Below are 20,939 nucleotides of genomic sequence, written 5' to 3'. Positions count from 1 at the left end.
CATGGACATAAAAACAAAGAAGGAAAGGAAGCAATGTAAATTTGAATATTAAACTAAAAATCTGGTATTACTTTTGACTGATAACTGGTAATGCAGTTATGTTTTAAGAATGGCTACTTATAACTTAAGGGAAGAATATTTAAATGTTAATTGTTAATTTGATAGAGACAGAAAAAAATTGTCATCAACCCTTGGGTATTATTGTCTTTTGAGTCCTAGAACTCATTAGGCCAGTTATTTGGTTTCCATGATGTATAAGTGACTGAGATAACAATATTTCCCCTGAATGGGGTACTTGTCTGTCACAGGGTTATTCATTTACAGGTGACTGAACTGGAGCAATTTTAACACTATGCACTACTTGTCTGGGAATTGAAGCCACAATCTTGTGATCATAAGTGTAATATCTTAGCCACTAGGCCATGCCACTTCACTCAAAAAGAACAAAGTTGTCATGATTGACTTTAAAGAAATATAATGAAAAGACCTAGAATCATTTTCATGCGTGTCCATCCCTGATGTTGTAAAGAAAATAGTGTAAAAATGTTGATGTTTATGACTGCAAACTACTACTCTCTCCTGTATAGTATTACATATTTTGATGCTGAACATCAGTCTTACCAGTGTGGGAGAGTCTGCAAAGGTCAGGGTCACTGTTACTCCCCCATTGACTAACAACATACTCTAGATCATGCTACATCCAGAACAAACTTGTTTTCATTACAACTTAACAAGCTTTAATCTGTAAAAGAAAAAGAAAAAAATTTGTATTGTTGTTTTTGTAACCAATATGGCTTTAGTGTGTGTAAGAACAGTGCAGTTTCGGCTAAGCTGAAACCCTCAGAACAACACATAAATAAATAAATAAATAGAAATGCCTCTCCATTTCTATTCATTTGCCACTCTTATTTCACACAAACTATCCTATCCATACATCCTGTCCAATCCTCTGGACCACTTCTGTTATGAAGGGATGCTAAGAAGTTTCTGGTTTTAAGGGTACCGCAAAAAGCCAGGCTGAAGGACTGTTGCAATAAGTGTATGAATCTGAGAGGGGAATGTGTTGAATAAAATCATCCTACTGTATTTTCTTGTACTCAAAGCCATGGACTTTTCAGCACCCCATCGTATATTCATTTCTTTGTAACTTGAGGGTACATTGTGACACTTCTTCACAATCTTCTTTTCTCTCCTTTTCCAAATGGAGTAGCCATGTATTTCTTTTACTGCAAGACACCTATTTCTGTCCCTTTATTATGCTTAAATCTCTCATCATCTGGCACAATACTACTCCCCACTCATTCAGGCGAAGAGGCCTGTCTTTGAGGTTACTTGCTGACATCACTAGTGCTGGTGACATATAAAAAGCACCCAGTATACTTTGTGAAGTGGTTGGCATTAAGTAGGGCTTCCTGTCATAAAAAAACTATGTCAAAGCAGACATTAAAGCTTGGTGCAGTCCTCTGGCTTGGCTTGTCATCTGCTTCAAACCATCCAACTCATGCCAGCATGGAAACAGACATTAAGCAATAATGTTGATGATGAGGATTCAAATATTAGGAATCAAATACCCATTTTTTATTGACAATCTTTTCATCATCATCATTTAACATCTGCTTTCCATGCTAGCATGGGTGGAATGGATTCATAAGAGCTGGCCAGGCAGAAGCCTGCACCAGACATCTGTGACTGTTTTGGTACGATTTTTACAGCTGGATGACCTTCCTAACACCAACCACTCAGCAGAGTGAACTTAGTGCTTTTTACATAGCACAAGCACAGGCAAGGTCAATATTGGCAAGGTTTTTACAGCTAGATGCCCTTCTGAACACCAACCACTTTACAGTGTGGACTGGGTGCTTTTAAGTCAGTGAAAGTTTTAAAATCTTGTTCTGAATTTTTCACCTGTGTAATGTGCTAGTTGTGTAACTTATGTTTTTGTGTAAATAGATAATTTAACTTCCAGGATACATAAACATCCAAGTAACATTAGTAATTACTTTTCCTTTTGTCAAAATCCTATGTACCACCACTCTACAGTATAAACGATATTTATGTTTTAGGTTTATTTGTTCTATCGATAAAGATTACCCTTCCTGTCTTTGAGTGTTGTTGTTGTTCATATACTACTAAAATTCTATCATTCTGAAGAGTAAAGGTGTAGAATAATGTTCAGATTGCTTTTTATAGGAAATTTAATTTGCTGCAAAGCAGATGGAAGTGAGTCATATGTTTTGCTAGCACTGCATTTGATTGTTAGAACAATGATTGGGAGTGAAGCTCAACAAAGTGTTACCAGAATTCCACTGTTCAATAACATGATTCACAAAATAATAATTGAAAAATCTTCTAACATTAAGGGGCATTTGGAAGTAGAGAAATTGAATTATGTTTTTCCAAATTGATTAGAATACATTAGTTTTGTTTAAAGAAGAAACACATTTTTCATATGGAAGACTATTTCAAGAACACTTCAGGGGTTGAAATGTTTGACTATTTAGAAAAATTTGGACTTCTCAGGAGGTAATATGTTGATATTGGCATAGATTGTTTTGTTGTTAGCGTCTCAGAATCTGGAGCTGATACCTGTTGTTTTCTACGTTGTCAGATTCATTATCATCATCATCATCATTTTAGCATCCTCTTTTTGATGGTTGCATGGGTTGGACAGAGCTTATTGAAGCAGATTTACTTTGGTTGGATGCCCTTTCATTTACCAACCCTCACCTGTTTCCAAGCAAGGCAATATTTCCCCCATGGTCAGACATGTTTTCACAGAATATTGGAAATGAATGACATTTATTTCCAACAATCACATGATCTCAAGGGAAGAGAGCCCCCCACACTATACACATTGGGCTTATTTCAGTTTCCATTGATCAAATCTGTTCACAAGGCTTTGGTTGGTCTGGGGCTATAGTAGAAGACACATGCTCCAAGTGCTGTACAGTTGTTACTGGAAAGTTATTGGTGGCACAAATGGAATCTGTATTAAATTATGTCAGGGGTAAATTTTGTGAAAACAGCTTCGTAAAACAACAGAGAATTTAAACCTATCACATTAACAGCAACCAAGCATTGTTTTTTATTGGAAACTATCAAAGATTGAATAGAATAAGAAGTTGTCTGATGATAGTTTTATAGCAATAAAAAAAAAAAAAAAAAAAAAAAATACATTGAACAGCCATTTTAAGTAACACCAAGATGAAATGTGCTGAAACACCTGTCTTCCTTTAACACATTTTGAATTTCTTTTCAAGATGAGTCAAAATTTTGTTTTAATTTTCATGTAATTTTCCACAACATTTGAATTTCAATTTCCAGTATTTAGCAGCATTAAATAGATTTAAAAAATATATATATAAAAAGGGAAATACTTCTGTCTTGAAGAGGAATTGACTTTTTGCTTGTCTCAAGTATATCGTAATATCTATTCAAGTAGTTTCATTTAAAAGAAATTTCCAAGAATGGAAAGAAAAATAAAAAACCAAAAAAAACAAAAAAACCCGGAATCCTTCAATTCAATTAATAGAAAGTTTAGAAGTTCTAAAATTTTCTTAATATAGCCATAATTATATATATATATATATATATATATATATATATGGAAAGAAATATCTCCACATAGTGTGTGTACACACACACACACACCTGTTTGTATGATTTTGATTTTTGATTTTTCCAGTTTCAGCTAATGAGCTGTGGCCATGCTGGGGCACCGCCATTTCGTATATATGTATTTTGCATTGAAAAGTAGCAAAACTGTTTTTGTTGCTAGGCACACGTAAGTGTGTTGCAATATTATCATTATTGTGCACGTTCCAAGTTGACAGAATCTTTAGAACATTGGGGTATCTCTTACAGCTTTTATTGCCTGAGTTCAATTCCCACTAAGGTCAACTTATCTTTCATCCTTTCAGGGTCAATTATATAAAATATCAGCCAGGTACTGGAGACAATGATATCAATGAAACACTTCCTCCCCTCAAAATTGGGAACCAATATATGTGTTCCATAAATTCGAAACATTTGGTAACCACTTGCATTAGATTATGAGTATTATTATGGGAAATATTTTGTTGAGTGTATGAATTACACAACAAACAAATTAGCTTCTATATAGAAAGATACTCATATTAGCTTTATAAGCATTGCTGATAAATTATAACAGTTGATTGAAATGGTAAGGTGAAATGTTATCACTTTTTAACAATAACTCTTTTGAAATGGAAAATAGGAATTTGTTGCTTGCACTCTATTTTTTTAAAAAACAAAATGACTGTACTGTTATGGATGAATAACTTTAAATGAGTTAATAGGTTCTTAAAACACTTCACTTTCTCTTAATGTTAGCAATCATTATCATCACCAGCACCATCACTCCCTGTCTGCTTTCCACACTTCAGCTTGATACTAAGGGTTGGAGGACTGCATCTTGTAATGTCTCAGTTTAGCCTGGTTTTCATGATTGGATACCCTTCCTGGTACTTACAACTTTAACTGCACTGTACTCTGTTGGTTACGATGATGAGGGTTCCAGTTGATATGATCAACAGAACAGCCTACTTGTGAAATTAGCATGCATGTAGCTGAGCGCTCCACAGACATGTGTACCCTTAATGTAGTTCTCAGAGAGATTCAGCATAACACAAAGTGTGACAAAGCTGGCCGTTTGAAATACAGGTGCTACTCATTTTTGTCAGCTGAGTGGACTGGAGTAACATGAAATAAGGTGTCTTGCTCAAGGACACAACATGTTGCTGGGAATTGAACTCATGACCTTGTGATCGTAAGCTGAAAACCCTAACCACTAAGCCGCTCACCTTCACTACTTACCATTTTACAGAGTGTACAATGGGTGCATTTTCCTTGAAATTTGCACTGTATAGGTTGCCTTACCCTTGGTAAGGCAAAAACATCCTCTCAACCCTGCATTATTGCTGCTTGATTTGTTAACTTTACATATGTACTGGATACTTTTTGTAACATCCTTAAGAAAGGCCTGAATATCACAACTATTTCCTTTAAGAAAGAGAAAATAAATGAATTGTGATGTTTAAAACATTTGATAATGTACTTCCCTAGAGCTATCAATAGTTATAGACCTAGAAATGCAATATGGTCATAATATTATGAATGAATGTAAAAATATTGACAGTTTCTTCTTTTTCATTTCTTAATCTTCATCAATCAAACCTTTGTGACAAGAATTGATTGAATCAGCCTATTTATATTCTAATAGCTGAAATAAAGTTGATTCCATTCAGTGTTGTTCTTCAAGAACATGCAATTATGAAAAGAATATCTATCATTTTATTGTATTTCCTCCTGCCTTTGCTCTGTTTCATTGTAACCAAAGTCATTTTAAATGTAGTAGCTGAGAGCTATTGTTTGTGATTACAAAATATTAGTCTTGCTGTATTTTTGATCTGTTCTTGCATTATATTATATTCTACAGTGTCATCTATCCTTAATACTTTCATGGTGCCAGGTAATAACAACTGAATTTAGATTTTGTCTGCTCAGTGATGAGTAAATGAAAAGTGAACAGTAAATAGGTTTATATTTTTGAAGCTTTTTCCTACAGATCCAGTGTATGAGTAGCTGTGTGGTAAGAAGTTTTGCTTCCCAACCACATGGTTTGGGGTTCAGTCTCAGTAAGTGGAACCTTGAGCAAGTGTTTTCTACTATAGTCTTGAGCTGATAAAAACTTTGTGACTGAATTTGGTAGATGCAAACCGAAAGAATCTGTGTGTGCATGTGTGTTTTACTGTTACCTTGCCATGACTTTGTGTGGTAGTTGTAAATGAGCATCCTTCATTTCCAGTCTTCGGTGAAAATGTGTCTGATCTAGGGGAAGTAATACCTTACTTGATTACAGGTGATGGTTGGAGAAAATCATGTCTCAAATTCTGTCTGACTCGTGCAAGAAATTTGTCTGACCCATGCAATTTGATGTTAAAACAACAACGATGTTGATGATGCAAAACAAATATAAAAGTGAAAGCTCAGTAAAAATGAAACTGATGTCACCTTTGTGTAACTGCCATTATCCCAACACACTCCAGCCCCTGGCCCACAACATACTGTCACCTTTCTGACTTTTCTAGTGCTACTACAATATCTTTTCTTCAGAGCTGGTTGTCTTGTATCTCCACCATCTAGGCACCCTCAATCCACTTATCTCTCCTCCTCTCATCACCCTTGATGCACTCCACCCCTTGAAATTGAAATCTTCAATCAAAATTTCATGTTGATTTATGTTCCAAACAAAAACAATGTTTAGTAAAACATGAACATAGAGACATCTATTGAATATTTTCCCACTTTGTTTTATAGGAAACAACATTAAAAGTACTCAGAGTAGTCTTTAATGTTTAGTGTAGGGTTTCATGTCTATTTTTATGTGGCTTAAGTTTTTGCTAAAATGGGAACTCTTTTGTGCTAATATTTCAGCTTGTTTGAGGCTATGAATCAAAATCGGTTATCTTTATTAAATTTGTTGTTGTCATTGACATTGTCATGATCTTTGTCATCATCAATATTACCCTTCTCATCATCTTTATCACCCTTATTTTCCTCCTTATCCGTCTCATCATTATTTTAATGTCTATTTTTACCTGTGCTTGCATGAGTCAGAATATTGTATAACTAGCAGTATAGCCCAGTGTTGCTTGGGCTTGTTTTCTTTTCGACCCTTTAGAATTGGAATTTTTGAAAAGTAAAAAATTTGCATCATGTAGCTTGTTATTCTCTTTAAGTGAACATTTTTCTGGTTGAAATACACCAAAAAATGACGACACAGCAGTAAAAAAAATCATAAAAAATAGGGATTTTCATAGAAAAAAAAGCACCTTTTCGATGTAAATGATTTTTGGTGTTAACATGGTCCAATTTGAATTTTTTTCTTCTACAGAAGGAAGAACAAACCTTCTTCTATCATACTCTCAATTTTGGTCAACTTGCGCTGCAGGGTCTCGGAGGAGATAGTGTTAGTTGAAGGCTACCAAACCTGCCATACACAGACAACTTCAGCTTTATATATAGAGAGATTAGTAAAGTAACTTAGTCATTATTAAGCTAGTGTTTGAAACATTAATTTACATGAAATTTTGATTGAAGGTTTTAATTGTGATTACTTCAAAACAGGAAATTTGTATCACAGAAATAGGGGCAGTTTCAGGTGGATTGGTATCAAAATGGTTAAATTGTAGGACACAGAAATCTTCGATGTTTGAATGCGTCAGAAAATTGTCTCTATTCAATTCATTTTTAGAAGAACAAAAATATATTTTGATTACTTAATCACTTGAAAGAATCTCTAGTCATGGTTGATACATTTATACAGTAACATATCTTTATTGAGAAAATCGAAGGGGAAAAAGAACCAAGAAACTTATCCTTTACAAGTTAACATCTAAAATATAAACCAGAAATTTGAAAAGTAGTTCAATATCAACATATTCTCATTTTCATTGTTTTCATCACGAAATCTTTTATGTGTGTTTATAGCTTTCAAGGTAACAGCACACAAAACATACTTTTCTTCCCAATATATGCAATAAGAGAGAGTGAAGGTGGTTTTATTTCATTGTGTAGAATATGTGACGTCTGTGTTGCTAATTATAGCCAAATTTTGTTAATATTACAAATAGCAACACACAGGTGTGTGTGTGTGTGTGTGTCTTTTAGGATTGTTTTAAAATGAAAAGAATTTATGTATTTTTAAAATATGTATCTTTTTTAGGAATAAAACTAAAAGTAAAAACACAAATAGAACATGCACATCAAAGTAGTAAGGATGCTATTTGGTTTGTTAACTGTTGTAAGAACAAGGCAAATTAACCTTCTCATTATCATATGTCTGTTGAAATATACTTCATTTACTTTCAAAATAAAATTGAAGCAATGAAGAATTTAGTAAGATAACTTAGCTATTATTAAGCTAGTGTTTGGAACATTAATTAACATGAAATTTTGATTGAAGGTTTTAATTTAGATCATTTCAAAACAGGAAATTTGTATCACAGAAATAGGGGCAGTCTCAGGCAAGTTATATTGAAAGGGTTAAGTTATAGGACACAGAAATCATTCTGAAACCAAGCAAAATAGTTACAGAACTTTCAAGGAGTGTAGCTATGCATATATACTGTGAAGACATATTGAATGTCATAAAGCATAGAGTTAAAGAATGATGACCTCTGTAGCTTTAGTTTATCTGTAAAATACGATGTATACTTTTTACTTTTCTTTAAAATGCATTGCTATTCTTTTTTAATTTCTGGCTATTTTGCGGTATTATTTTTCACCTAACTCTTTCAAATGATCAACATTTTCCCCACTCTATTTATAGCCTGTGTGAACCACTTTGCTGATGTTTAATAAAAAATTTCTTATTTTTGTGTCCTTCAAGAACAAACAGCAATGTGACTGTGAGAATACATTACACGCTGATCAGAGTAACATAAAAGATTCACCCCAACCGAGTTGCAGTAACATCAGTAACAATGCTACTTCTCAGCTGACCACGTCAATGACACAGACATCTTCAGTTCTTTTACCTGGACCCACTTCCCACCACCAATCATGTCATAGTCAAAATTTGGCCTTGTCATTCTACAATCCTCGTCTTAGTGATGAAGACCTTTCTGGACGGATGTCTCCATTTACTGTTGAGAGGTGAGTTATAAAACAAGAAATAATCTGCTTTTTTAAAAATTTTTTATTATTTTTCTTATGCCCCACTCCTATAGGAATGTGATTCTGCTTTTTCTCTTTTAATGCATTTTATAACAGTTTGCTTGTATTTTTTTTATTTCAAAGATACTAAGATAAGTACAAAACTTCATTTTAGAAAATGGTTATAATTAATCCCTGCCACCCTCTCTCTTTTTACACTTACCAACCCACTCCCCTCCCTCATGCTTATTTTATCAACATTGGAAAAGTAAAAGACCAGAGCTGACTTTGGTATGATTCAAACTGAGAATAATGAATAACTTAAAAGACAGCAGAACATTTTACTTGCCGTTCTTCTGATTTTGTCAGTCTTCCATTCTGAACTATTAATTATTTAATTGTTAACAATAAAATACAATCAGTTGCTAATTCATAAAAATCATGTGTGCATGTGCCCCCACCCCTTCCCTGTCAAATTAAAAATAATACAAATATTGTTAAATAACATCAAATCTGCCACTGCTTCTTACATACCACTACATTTTGTTTTTAACATATAAGTCTAGTGTTAGTTTATTCATATTCTGGGATCTGTTCACTTCAATAAGAATCTATTTTGATCTTCTTTTCCTTCAGCTGCTATTAATTACCATTCTTTCAGCAATCTCTTATACATTTCTTTTCCTACCATGACATAAGCAATTGTTATTAGGAAATATTCAGAAATTTCAATAAATGAGATAAAGAATTGATTGAATTTCTAATATATTTCCAACTTTTAATGTTTGATATATTTCTATTCTGTCATGCATAATACACAACTTCTATAATATCTATTGTTAGATGTTTGTCCTGAAGCCAGCTACAACACTACGCAATCTATTATTTTCTACCCCAATTGGCTTTCTTCCAACTAAGATATAGCTATTGACCTATATTTTTAAACTACTTCCATACCCCTATAATTTACCATTTTACCTCACTGTTTTTCTGTCAGTGACAATATTTAGTTTGTAATCTCTTTCTAAATTTGGTGTCTACTTATTATTTCTTAAGTTTTTCTTCTTTTTTTTTCTAGATTATATATTCCATTATTGATAAAAAGAACCCCCACATATCCCAGTTTAGCTTTTCATTGTTATTGTCTGATGTTATTGAATGGTATATAACAAAATCATAAATGAGTATTGTTTTTTTTTACTATTTTTAATTTTATGGACAGTTTGCATTAGTTTTTATTCTTAAATATTGACTTAGTAAGCTATATTTTGAGTTGATTTAACAGAAGTTCATAATTATGTAAAATAATGTAAAACCTCTGCCAGGCAATATTGACCATGCACCTATATGTGCATGTATGTGCAGGCCCAGGCAAGACTTTTTCAAGGAGACTGACAGTTGACTATGCTTGTAAGTTTCTTCATGCCACTGATATTTACCCAGAGTAAAAACTGTTGACTTGGGCTGAAAGAGCTTTGCACCAGCGTCAGAACACAAAAAGCTATAACAGCTACTGTAAGACATCTCACCCACTACTTCTCTAACAGTTCTACCAGTCCACAGTCCAGGATTGATTCTTTTTTATTGACCCGTTGAAAGGATGAAAGTCAAAGATGACCTCAGTAAGATTTGAACTCAGAGTGGGAACAAGTACTGTGAAATATTCTTTCCAACACTAACATCTACCAACTTTTTGTCAACCTCATCCTTTATATACATTAACTATTATCTGTCTCCTTGCTATATAACTAGGAATGTTTAAATATGAAACTTGTTTCATATTGCTGAATAAGTTAGATGGAGATCTGTTTGGGGCAAGATTTCATGGCTGGATGCTCTGCTTATTACCAAGCCTTACCTGATTCCTCACTGTGTCTCTGGGAAGATCTTTGAAAATTTCCTTGGTGTTGCAGACAGAGTGGTTGGTAGCTTTCTCAACTGAAAGACTACAATCAGGGGAATTAGGAGGTCAGAAATTGGGGCTGGTGAACTTATAGAAATTTCTCAACGATCATTTCTAACTCTTTTTGGAGGTATGGCAAGTAACCAAATCCTGCTGCTACACACATGGCTTTCCAGTAGCAACCCTCTCCAGCCATGGTTTAACTACAGTCTCCTAAAGCTTCATGTAGCTGTCCGAATTGAACCTATGGCTCTGTTCAATGATGTGGGGTGGCATGACATCTCCCTATCTGGAGTCACACCCAAAGACCATCACAGTTTGTGGGGAACTTGGTTTTCATGATATGTGGTATATCACATGGATTGTAGGCAAAGACACCTGTGTGCTGGATGTTGTGCAATTGGTCCAGGCAGATATTCTTTTCATCTGAGAAGAACCAGATCATCCCCAGCTCAACAGGATACTTCAGCTTGTTCAGGAGCATATTTGCCTTTTCAAGTATTTCTCCTTAGCCTTGGCTGTCAGAATTTGTTCCTTGTACCTCTTGTATGAATGGTAGTGAAGGTTCTCATTCAAGGCCAGTTTCATGGTGGTGATTCCAACACCATCTTTCTTGCCACAGTCTGGCTTCTCTTGCATGGATCTTCTATCACCTTGTGCAGCAGTGTTGGATGAATTATGGTGTGCTGATGCAGTCAGAATGCCTGCTGTGTTCCTTCCCACTGGCCATGCTTTTGTAGTTTCCAGTGAAGCTATCCATGTCATGTCTTGCAGCCTTTACAGTGTTCACAGAGCACTGAGCAGCAGTCATGATGTTTGTAATTTTGATACCCATTGCGAACATCATGATACAGGTGACTCTCTTTCAATATTCAGATGACCTCCAATCCTCCATGTCAGCTAACTTTTTCTCAAGAACAACTTAAATCTTTATGCTCTCCAATGCTGTTGACTGTTCACCAATACATCAGGTTCCTGAAAAAAAGCGAATATAAGTAAAATCACCAAATTTAGCCTGAACACCGTGTGTGTGTGTGTGTGTGTATTTATATACACACACACACACACATACATACATACAGAAAATCTTAGCATTCTTATGATGAACTTTCATATAACAATCATTTTATATATTTTGCATACTGAGATACTTGATATACTAAAATACACTTCTAAAATACTTGAAACATAGATGTTGTTCCACTGCTGCTAAAATTTCATCACAGCTGCAACCTGTTCACTAACACAGTTGTGCAGCAAAAAATTTGACCTTCCATGCAAATAAATATAAATTTAAAGTGAATTTAAAAGTTTTACATGTTATTAAATGCCTCTTCCACCATGCAGTTGCTTCAGTTTCAATTGTGAGTTACTTGGTCCATTAGAACACAAATCTCTTATCAGAAATATAAAGAACAAAATACAACATGATTTTTCACTCAAGTCACCTAATCTTTGGTATATATTTTGGTCAGATCATCTATGCTTAATCTCTTCAGTGTCTCTAATACATCAATGAGGATCTAAGTCATACAAGGACAAGACATACAAAGCCTACTCACATATTTTTTAATATCACTCAACAGCATTTATCAAAGTTGATACCATAGTTATCAAGTTTAGCTAGTATGACAAATGAAACTATTTGCTCTATCATGTGTAATGACATTGAAAATGCTCATACACAAACAATTCATCTCCCTTTGATCTTTTGTAGTGGTTGAACTCTGATTTCATTTATATTCCTTTGAATAAGCCAAAGTTGTTATAAGATTTTCGTTATTAAGTAACTGCTGACTATTCACACCTTTAATTATATGACATGTATGAATATTGTAAAATACCCTATAGGTTATGGATGATTGTAAAACTCAAATGTTTGCAAAAAAATTTCTTCTCTATTCAGTCTTTTTCCATAATCTGTGTGTGTGTACTAGTTTAATTGCATTCCTATGGCCATGAATATAAAGTTGTCTTCTTACTATTAGTAAATTCACAATGAATCAAACACACAGGGATAGCTGGCATTCCCATCACAAAATACATGATTTTGATTGGTACATATTTTTTTACTTTCGTGAGCAGAGGTATAGAAAGGAGAAAATCTATTTCTATTTCCATAGCAATAATAATTAAAATTCAACTGTAGAATCATTTTTAATCTTTTTCTTATTTAACCCCAATCACATATACGTATCTGAAAAGACTTATCTTTTCCTTTCTTGTATGATTTTGGGGGGTTTTCTTTTGTAATTTATGCTTGTGGAGTTTTACACTAAAAAGATCTTGTGGTGACTTTCCTTTTATGAACAGTCTATTTTTAGACCAAGCCTCTGTTATATATTCACATGATATATAAATTATATCTTATATACTATACTGCATTCATTTTGTGGTTTTGTAGAAAAAGTTCTCAGGATTTTGAAATGAAATGATGCTTAAGAGCTGTCTTATTGTCACAAATGGATGTCCATAAAATAAATTCTTGGTAGCCACTAAATAACCTTTTAAAATGAGTGTCTGTGCAAAACAATGTGGATTAAAATTAGTCTTTCTCTTTGTTTTATTTTAAAGTAAATTATTAAATTGTCATAGTTTAATGATGCAGCATAAGCATTAAACAGTATCTAGTTGTGAGGCTCCATCTTGAGTGTTCAGGGCTTTGAGGAGTATGGAGTTAGCCCTTAGTCACCAGTTAGGACCCCAGATATGGATCAAATAGCAAAAGATAGTCCTGTGGTTAAGGCATGTAGGACTCAGAGGAGGGTTGGCCACCTAAACATTCGTCACATTGGTCCATTGGTTTAGGGACATGATTTGATGACCCATAAATGAGTTCCCTGCCTTAAAGGTTAAATAGGCCTTGTGCTTCAAGGATAAGCTTAGGGTTGTAGGGGACTGGCAGAGTAAACTGTAAGTAAATCAGTAGAAAGCAACAAGAAGCCACTTCTCTTTTTTAACCAAGGAAATTCATAAATCTTCAGACTTTGGCATGGACATCTATGATTGCCAATACCTGCCAGCTTGACACATGAAAAGAGGAGGAGATAAAAAAAGAGGCTTGAGCATCAATGAACAAGATTCTCTTACTCTAATCTGAATTTGTTTGATATTTACTGCTTGGATTAGTTAAGCAACTTCTTCTCACAGCCTGCCTGTGTTAGAATAATAAAAATTGTAAGGCCCTCTAAATTATATCATTTCCTTACACACTACATATTCATGCACAAAGTTATTAGATCATGCTTTACTAATGCTTCCCACCCATGCGATCAGCTTGGCAGTTAAAACAGGTAGTGTTTGCTCATGTTTAAAGTATAATATATAAAATAAGTTTTGAGGGGATTTAAATATGATCTAGTCAGCTTTGAAATAATGCTACTATTGCAGAGATATGTTGCCTTAGATTTATAGGGGAAAGGTATTGGCTAGCTGTTTTCAGAAGTTCACTTCCTGACTACATAGTTTCAAGTAATATTCTGATTGTGTGGCACTTTGGGCAGGTCTTCTACAATAGCCCCAGGCCAATCAAATTCTTGTGGATTTGGTAGAGAGAAACTGAAAATGCCTATTGTGTGTGTGTGTGTGTGTGCATGCATGTATCTCCTTGTCTTTCTGTTGCATGATAGTCGAGAGTCACTGTAATGCAAATGTTGTCCTTCATTTCCAATCTTGTATGTAAGCATGTCATGTTGTGGGAAAAGATTGCCTTAGTTGGAATCGGATGATGTGACAAAAAGAGCATCCGGCTACTAAAAATTTGTCTCAATGTATTCTGTCTGACCCATGCATGCATAGCTTATCTACTGGGAAGTGAAAATGTGGGAAAGCAAGTGAGTGTAGCAGTGCTTCTGTTTATGAATCAGGAAGATCAATGATGTAAGTGATAAGCTTAAAAAACAATGTGACAGCAATCTATTGTAAACCTCTGTGTGTGTGTGCATGTGTGCACATATGTACACACGTGTCTGCATATTTAACCCTTTTATTAGTATTTCTGTTGAAATATACTGCTTTTGTTTTGATTAATTTTGAAAATAGCTAAAGGAATTTAGTGAAGTATGTTTGTCATTATTAATCTGGTGTTTAACACTTTAACATTCAAATTACTCTCAAGTGTAATGTTTACTCCAGTTTTCTAAAAATAAAAATTAATCATGCATTATGTCATAGCTTTGAGGTATCGATATGTTTGTTTATTTTTAGAATGACCTTGTAGGGTAAGTGTGAGCGACTGGATCTGGCCAGTTTGAAAGTAAACCAGATAGAATCTTTGGGCCAGATATGGCCAGTTTAAATGCTAAAGGGTTAAGGCAGCAAGCTGGCAGAATCATTAGCATGCCAGACAAAATGCTTGGCAGCATTTTGTTTGTCTTTATGTTCAGAGTTCAAATTCTGCTGAGGTCAACTTTGCCTTTCATGCATTCAGAATTGATGAAATAATTACCAGTGAAGTACTGGGGATCAATGTAATTGACTTTCCCTCTCTTCAGAATCTGCTGGCCCTCTGCCCAAATTTGTAAGCATTATTAATCTGGTGTTTAGAACATAAATTGGCATGAAATTTTGATGGTAACATTTAATTTCCATCATTTGAAAATGAGAAGCTTGTATCATGGAACCTAGAGCAGTCTCAGATGGTTTGGTACTAAAAGGTTTAAAATATAATTGAAACAAATTGCAAGCAGTCATCATTAAGTACTGTTTTGTGATGTCTTATTATTATCAGAGTAACATTTACTAAAAATGAATTTACTTTATTTTTTTATCTTCAGCATTTTTGAGAATGGGAAGGTTCTTTTAAATTTATATATTTAAATAGGAACGTGTCTTCTACTACTTGCTTGGGATGACTAAAGCCTTGCAAATGAATTTTGTCAGAGGAAATTGAAAGAAGTCCATCTTATACGTGCAAGCGCAGGTGTGTGTTTGTGAAGGTGCATGGCCTAGCAACTAGGGTGTTGGAAATGAATGCTATTCATTTCCAATATTCTGCACAAACATGTCTGGCCATGGGGAAATGATGTCTTGCTCATAAACATTTGAAGATTGGAGACAAGAAGGGTATCCAGCTGTAGAAAATCTGTCTCGGTAAACTCCATCTGACCCATGAAAGCATGGAAAAGTGGATGTAAAAATGATGGTGATGATGTTTAAATTCCTGGAAAAAAATAACTTTATGATATCAAGAGCAAGATTCAAAATCGTGACTAACAGTGTAATATCTAAGATTTCATATCGACTAGGGTGGTAAATCTTAGTAACAAATACTGTTTTAATTTTTACCTTCTATCTCTTTTGTTTCCATCCCAACTCTTTTTGAAATTTCCTTCCATCCTCTTCATGATTCTTTTGCCATTCTCAAATTACCCCTTTCTTTTAATAAGTAACGTTCTGTTAACTGTTCAGTAGCTTGTACATTGGTACGTTACTGAAGATGCCACCTTTTATGCGATTCAAAAAGGGAGTGAATATAAGTGTTTTCCTAAAAAAAAAGTATCAACCCTTAGTGTAGCTTTCATGGCTTAACATTGCTTTCATGAAGCGAATGAAACTGATTTCTCCCTGATTAAAATACCAAGCTTTCACAGGTAACAATCATTCGAAGATGATCTGGTATACCTGTGTAACCACTGCACTGTGTCCTACTTCATGAAACCACTATTAGACAATGTCATAAAATGAACAAAAACAGAATTTTTCTACTCATTATAAAGCAGTGTGTGTGTCTGTGTTTGTGTCTGACTGTCTGTCTGTGTGCGTGTGCATTGTTCATTGTAATAATATGTCCATTGTAATAATAGGCATCATAACAAATGTTTTTCTGTGAAGAAATAACCAAGGAGTGTTCTCTAGCTTGTTTCTTTCTTTCTCTATGTGAAAGTTTAATCTGGTTTTTCTAAGATGTGTGGGAAAGGTCTTGCTTTGTCTACTTCAATTGTATTTTAAGTCAGCAAAGTTAGAAAATAATCCCCCCTCCAAAAAACAAAAACAATAATAACAGTAAAAAAATAACCTTTCTTTCAATTTGTCAACAAAAGTTTTTATCAAAAACGAAAACAATCAAAATAATTCTAGTTTTGGTTCTGGAAAATTTGGCTTTTTTATGTTGTTTACAGTAAATGGCTACAACAATGAAGTGTCTCTAAAGAGTCATATTTTCAGTATTATTGTTGCTTTGCTGTTATTTTCCTCCCTTCAGATATAATTACAAGTGAACTGAAAATTGACAACTTATTTTCTTTTTCAGTGATAGTGGTCACAGCATGATTGAGTCACCTGTGGTATCAGTGGTTGCATCTAGGTAAGTTAACTGAACCTTCTTTTTTTTTTTTTAGTAAAATTGATAGATGCCAATACAGGTGTCTGCTCAAGCAGCTCACTTCCCAACCATATGATTTGGGGTTTGGAACCACTGTGTGGTGCCTTGGACATCTTGACAGTAAATTGTTGTTGTGCTTAAAGATTAACATATAATTTGATATATTTTTTCTGTATCTGCTTGGCATGTAGTTGGGATTTTTAAAAATATAATTTAATCTTAATCACATCATAGAGTAGCTGGGGCTATTTAGTTTTGTTAGGTAGGGGAAAAACTGTCTAGTGCTGGTGACACAAAATGTAAGAATTTCATGCTGTAAAGTGTTTGGCTAACAGGAAGAAGGGCATCTTGCTGGAGAAAAAACCCCACCAAAAATAACATGACATACACAGCAGCAGAGCTGTCTTTTCTCTTGCACACCACATCTGATTCCTATTATACCTGACATTTTTTTTTCTCTCAGCTCATTTGTGCTTCATCATAAATTTACACATCATGCATCCAACAAAGCCTCTACCTATCCTTTGCATTCGTTGCCCAAGTTTCACAGTTGTGCAATATTGCATTTCACACACAAGCATCATATACATACAGATAAAGAATTCCCTTATTGCCAGCTGGGTAATTTTCTCCCTTAACTTTTCCTCTATGTCATTCTTGCCTCCACTATTGATTAGGTCCCCTGTCAACTATTTCAAAGGAACTTTCTAGTTATTTGAAGGAGTTTCTCATGCATGTTTTTATTGTTAACTACTCTTTTGTGTCTACTAAATATAAAGCCCTTCTTTGTCAGCCTCCTTGTAACCCCACTAAATGTCTGCTGTATACCTATAATTTACATTGGATACAAAATGTAAAATTGTTATTTATTTTGTGTTTGCATATTGAGCAAGGCTATTTCCAGGTGACATTGTGTCCTGCCTTCTTTGTTGCAAACTAAATCATTTCTCTTTGCTAGGTTTACTTTTAATTTTAGGTGTTGCACTCACATTTGAAATTCTTTCCCTAATTATTGACTGATTCAGCTATAAAAATTATTAAGGTCAATAGCCACAGGAGTTCCTAAGGATAGTCAGTCTTAAAACCCTCTGTTGTGATCTGAAGAGCTAAGACAAAAAGTGATGGTGTGGGGGGGGGGTGTCTAGGAACTCATTAACTTTTGTGCTAAATCCATGCTAAATATAGGAATCCATCTCTCTACCATTTCCATCGCTTCACCATCTTTAATCCTCACTGCATGGAAACCAAGTATATACAGTACTGTGTAAGTGCACTTCAGATACAAGAATCAAGTTAACTTGTTTTTGATAGTGGAGTACTTTTGCAGAATTATCTACATTTTATATCATGTAGTATGCACATTCTATTTTCACTAGCCAATAGGAAGTGGTTGCAGGAACTGATTTGCATATGATTAGTATATTACATCACCAACAGAAATTTAATTAGTGCAGTGAGTAAAAAATGATTTCTAACGTAGCACAGGGCCAGAAATATGATGAAAGGTATAAAGTTGATTATAATAGTACTTGACTGCTATTATTTTACCATCTCTGGAATCCCAAGATCAACTCTACAAAGAGTTGATCTTGGTGGGATTAGTGTTTGGCATTAGGAAGGGTATCTAACTGTAGAAACCAAGCCGGATGACATGTATGAGCTGCTAGTCTTTGGGAGCTGTAGCTCCTAGTGGGAAGCAACCTGGACTTTGTTGGTCTCTCCAACCCATACCAGCATGGAAAGTGGATATAAAGTGATAATGATGATTATTGTGATGTAAAGTAGGACAACAAAATATCCCAAGGCATTTTGTCCAGTATTCTACTGATTCTGCCATTTATTAATAACAACAACAACAATCTTTTCTACTATAGGCACAAAGCTTGAAACATTTCGGAGAGGGAGTAGTTGATTAGAGTGACCCCAGTGTTCAGCTAGTACTTATTTCATTGACCCTGAAAGGATGAATGTTGATCTTGGTGGAATTTGAACTCTGACTGAGTCAGAATAAATTCAACTAAGCATTTTGTCTGATGTGCTAACGATATTGCCAGCTCACTGCTTTCTAATAATAATAATAATTTCAAGGTTTGGCACAAGACCAACAATTTCAGGGGAGGGTGTAGGTCGATTACAATTGCAAGAATTTGAAGTATGAAAACTGAAGGTTTTGCCTGTAATAATTGGTGCATTGGGAACTGTGAGTAAAGACAAATGGTTTAAGGAGGTTGAAATAGAATGTCTTGCTGAGCTTCTACAGAAAGTTTGCCTCTAAGGGACAAGAAAGATTATCAGATGGGTTTTAAGCACTTGAAAGACTATTGAAAGGTTGCAGAAACCTAAGGTTACAGGTAGTAACCCACTACCTACATAAATTTTATTAGGAATAAGAACAAACCTGAGTCAAATCAACAACAACAGGTGTCGGAGAAACTCAGCAAGAAATGGAAACTAAAGTGAAAGAAAAAGCACAATAATAATAATAATAATGGTTTCAAATTTTGCCATAGGGGCAGCAATTTTGAGGGAAGAGATTAGTCAATTACAACAACCCCAGTGTTCAAATGGCACTGATTTTATCAACTTCGGAAGGATGAAAGGCAAAGTCGACTTTGGTGGAATTTGAATTTGGAATGTGAAGACAGACAAAATGCCACTAAGCATTTTGCCTGGCATGGTAACAATTCTGCCAGCTCACTGCCTTGATAATAATAAGATCAAAAACAAATCAGCATTGCTTGGAACTGCAAGAATTCTTTGCAGGGTTCTTGAAGCATGACCAGTAAGCAAGTGTCACATTAGTCTGTTTGCTGTGGACAGCTGACACTTTCCTTCATAGCCATCAAAATAAGCTGAGATTTTTCATCAAATAATAACTTAGAACTGTTGTCACCATCATGTCTGTTTTTTCTGTATGTGCATGGGTTTGCAGGATCTGTAAGTAGAAACAATGACATTCTATTTTGAACTAAAAAATTCTTTAAACTTTAAGAATTCCTATTCATTCCAGTAGCATATTGTCCATCATTGATAGGTACAATTTCTGTTTATATGAAAAAAAAAATATTTATAGTAGTAGTAGTAGAGAAGGCAGAAAGAGAAAGACAGCACACCTGTTGGCCAGAAGCAGGGATCTGTCTGTGAGTGACTTTATGTCAGTTAGTTAGGTAACCCCTTTTGAGTTGTGGTTTAGAATGTGTGTGAATACAGCAGCAGCACCATCCCATATATAATAGCAATGTTCCATTATGAGTGCCACCAGAGTTTTGTAGAGTGCCAATAGTTATTGGAGTGGGGTTATGAAGTATCTTTTGACCCTGCAGAGAAGGGTGTCATTAGGATGCAGTTTTAACTATGTGCTTTCACCACAAGGGATCCTCTCTAATAGCAGGACCCAACATTTGGAGTGACTGTATATTTAGAAAATTTTGAATGCATTTTTTTTTCCATTTGCTCTGCAAACCCCACAAATGCCTTATTTCATATATAACCCCCTAAAACAGGAGCAACATACCTTTCAAGAAAACTGGTTTCGATTAATTAAAATTAGGTATTCAATTTTTTTCTTATATCTCCAATTTTTATCTTTTCCAGCATTGTGGAGAAAACTATCAGAGAAGCTATTGTAGAACATGTTTTTGGAGGTTATCAGACTGGAGATATGAAGCAAGAGAGAAGTACGTTTATATTTCCTTTACACTATTTCATAATTTTCTTTTTTTCACACTGGGTCTTACACTTTCAGATAATATCAAGAATTTGCTTTCTGCATCTGTAGTCATTAACCCTTTGGCATTCACATTATTCTGTCAAAAGTAATACGTATTTCTTCACATTCTTTTGTAGTAATCACGTATTATCTTGTAGCTATGAGATTTTGATGAGGCAACTGTTGATTTTTCAGAATGATATTGTAGGGTAGGTGTGAGAAACCAGATTTGGCCATTTGGAATATAAAACAGGTAGAATATTTTGGCTGAATATGGCCAGTTTAAATGCTAAAGGGTTAAAAAGCTGCATTCTAAACATTCTCAG

At 34.6% G+C, this 20,939-nt stretch overlaps 1 protein-coding gene across 6 annotated transcripts in view; it reads left to right on the top strand.

The window, feature by feature from the left end:
* LOC115223178 (protein FAM13A) overlaps window positions 1–20,939 on the top strand; it is a 288,109-nt gene that overhangs the window by 176,917 nt on the left and 90,253 nt on the right. For all 6 annotated transcript variants that reach the window (XM_029793658.2, XM_029793651.2, XM_029793626.2 and 3 more), the window contains 3 exons: window positions 8,414–8,679; window positions 16,833–16,886; window positions 20,499–20,581. In XM_029793658.2, the coding sequence (XP_029649518.1) occupies window positions 8,414–8,679; window positions 16,833–16,886; window positions 20,499–20,581 (403 nt within the window). The remainder of the gene's footprint in view (window positions 1–8,413; window positions 8,680–16,832; window positions 16,887–20,498; window positions 20,582–20,939) is intronic.

Source organism: Octopus sinensis, linkage group LG2 (genome assembly GCF_006345805.1).
Source record: "Octopus sinensis linkage group LG2, ASM634580v1, whole genome shotgun sequence".
NCBI lineage: Eukaryota > Metazoa > Mollusca > Cephalopoda > Octopoda > Octopodidae > Octopus > Octopus sinensis.
Note: the sequence above shows the minus strand (reverse complement) of the source record. Positions and strands in the feature narration are given on the sequence as shown.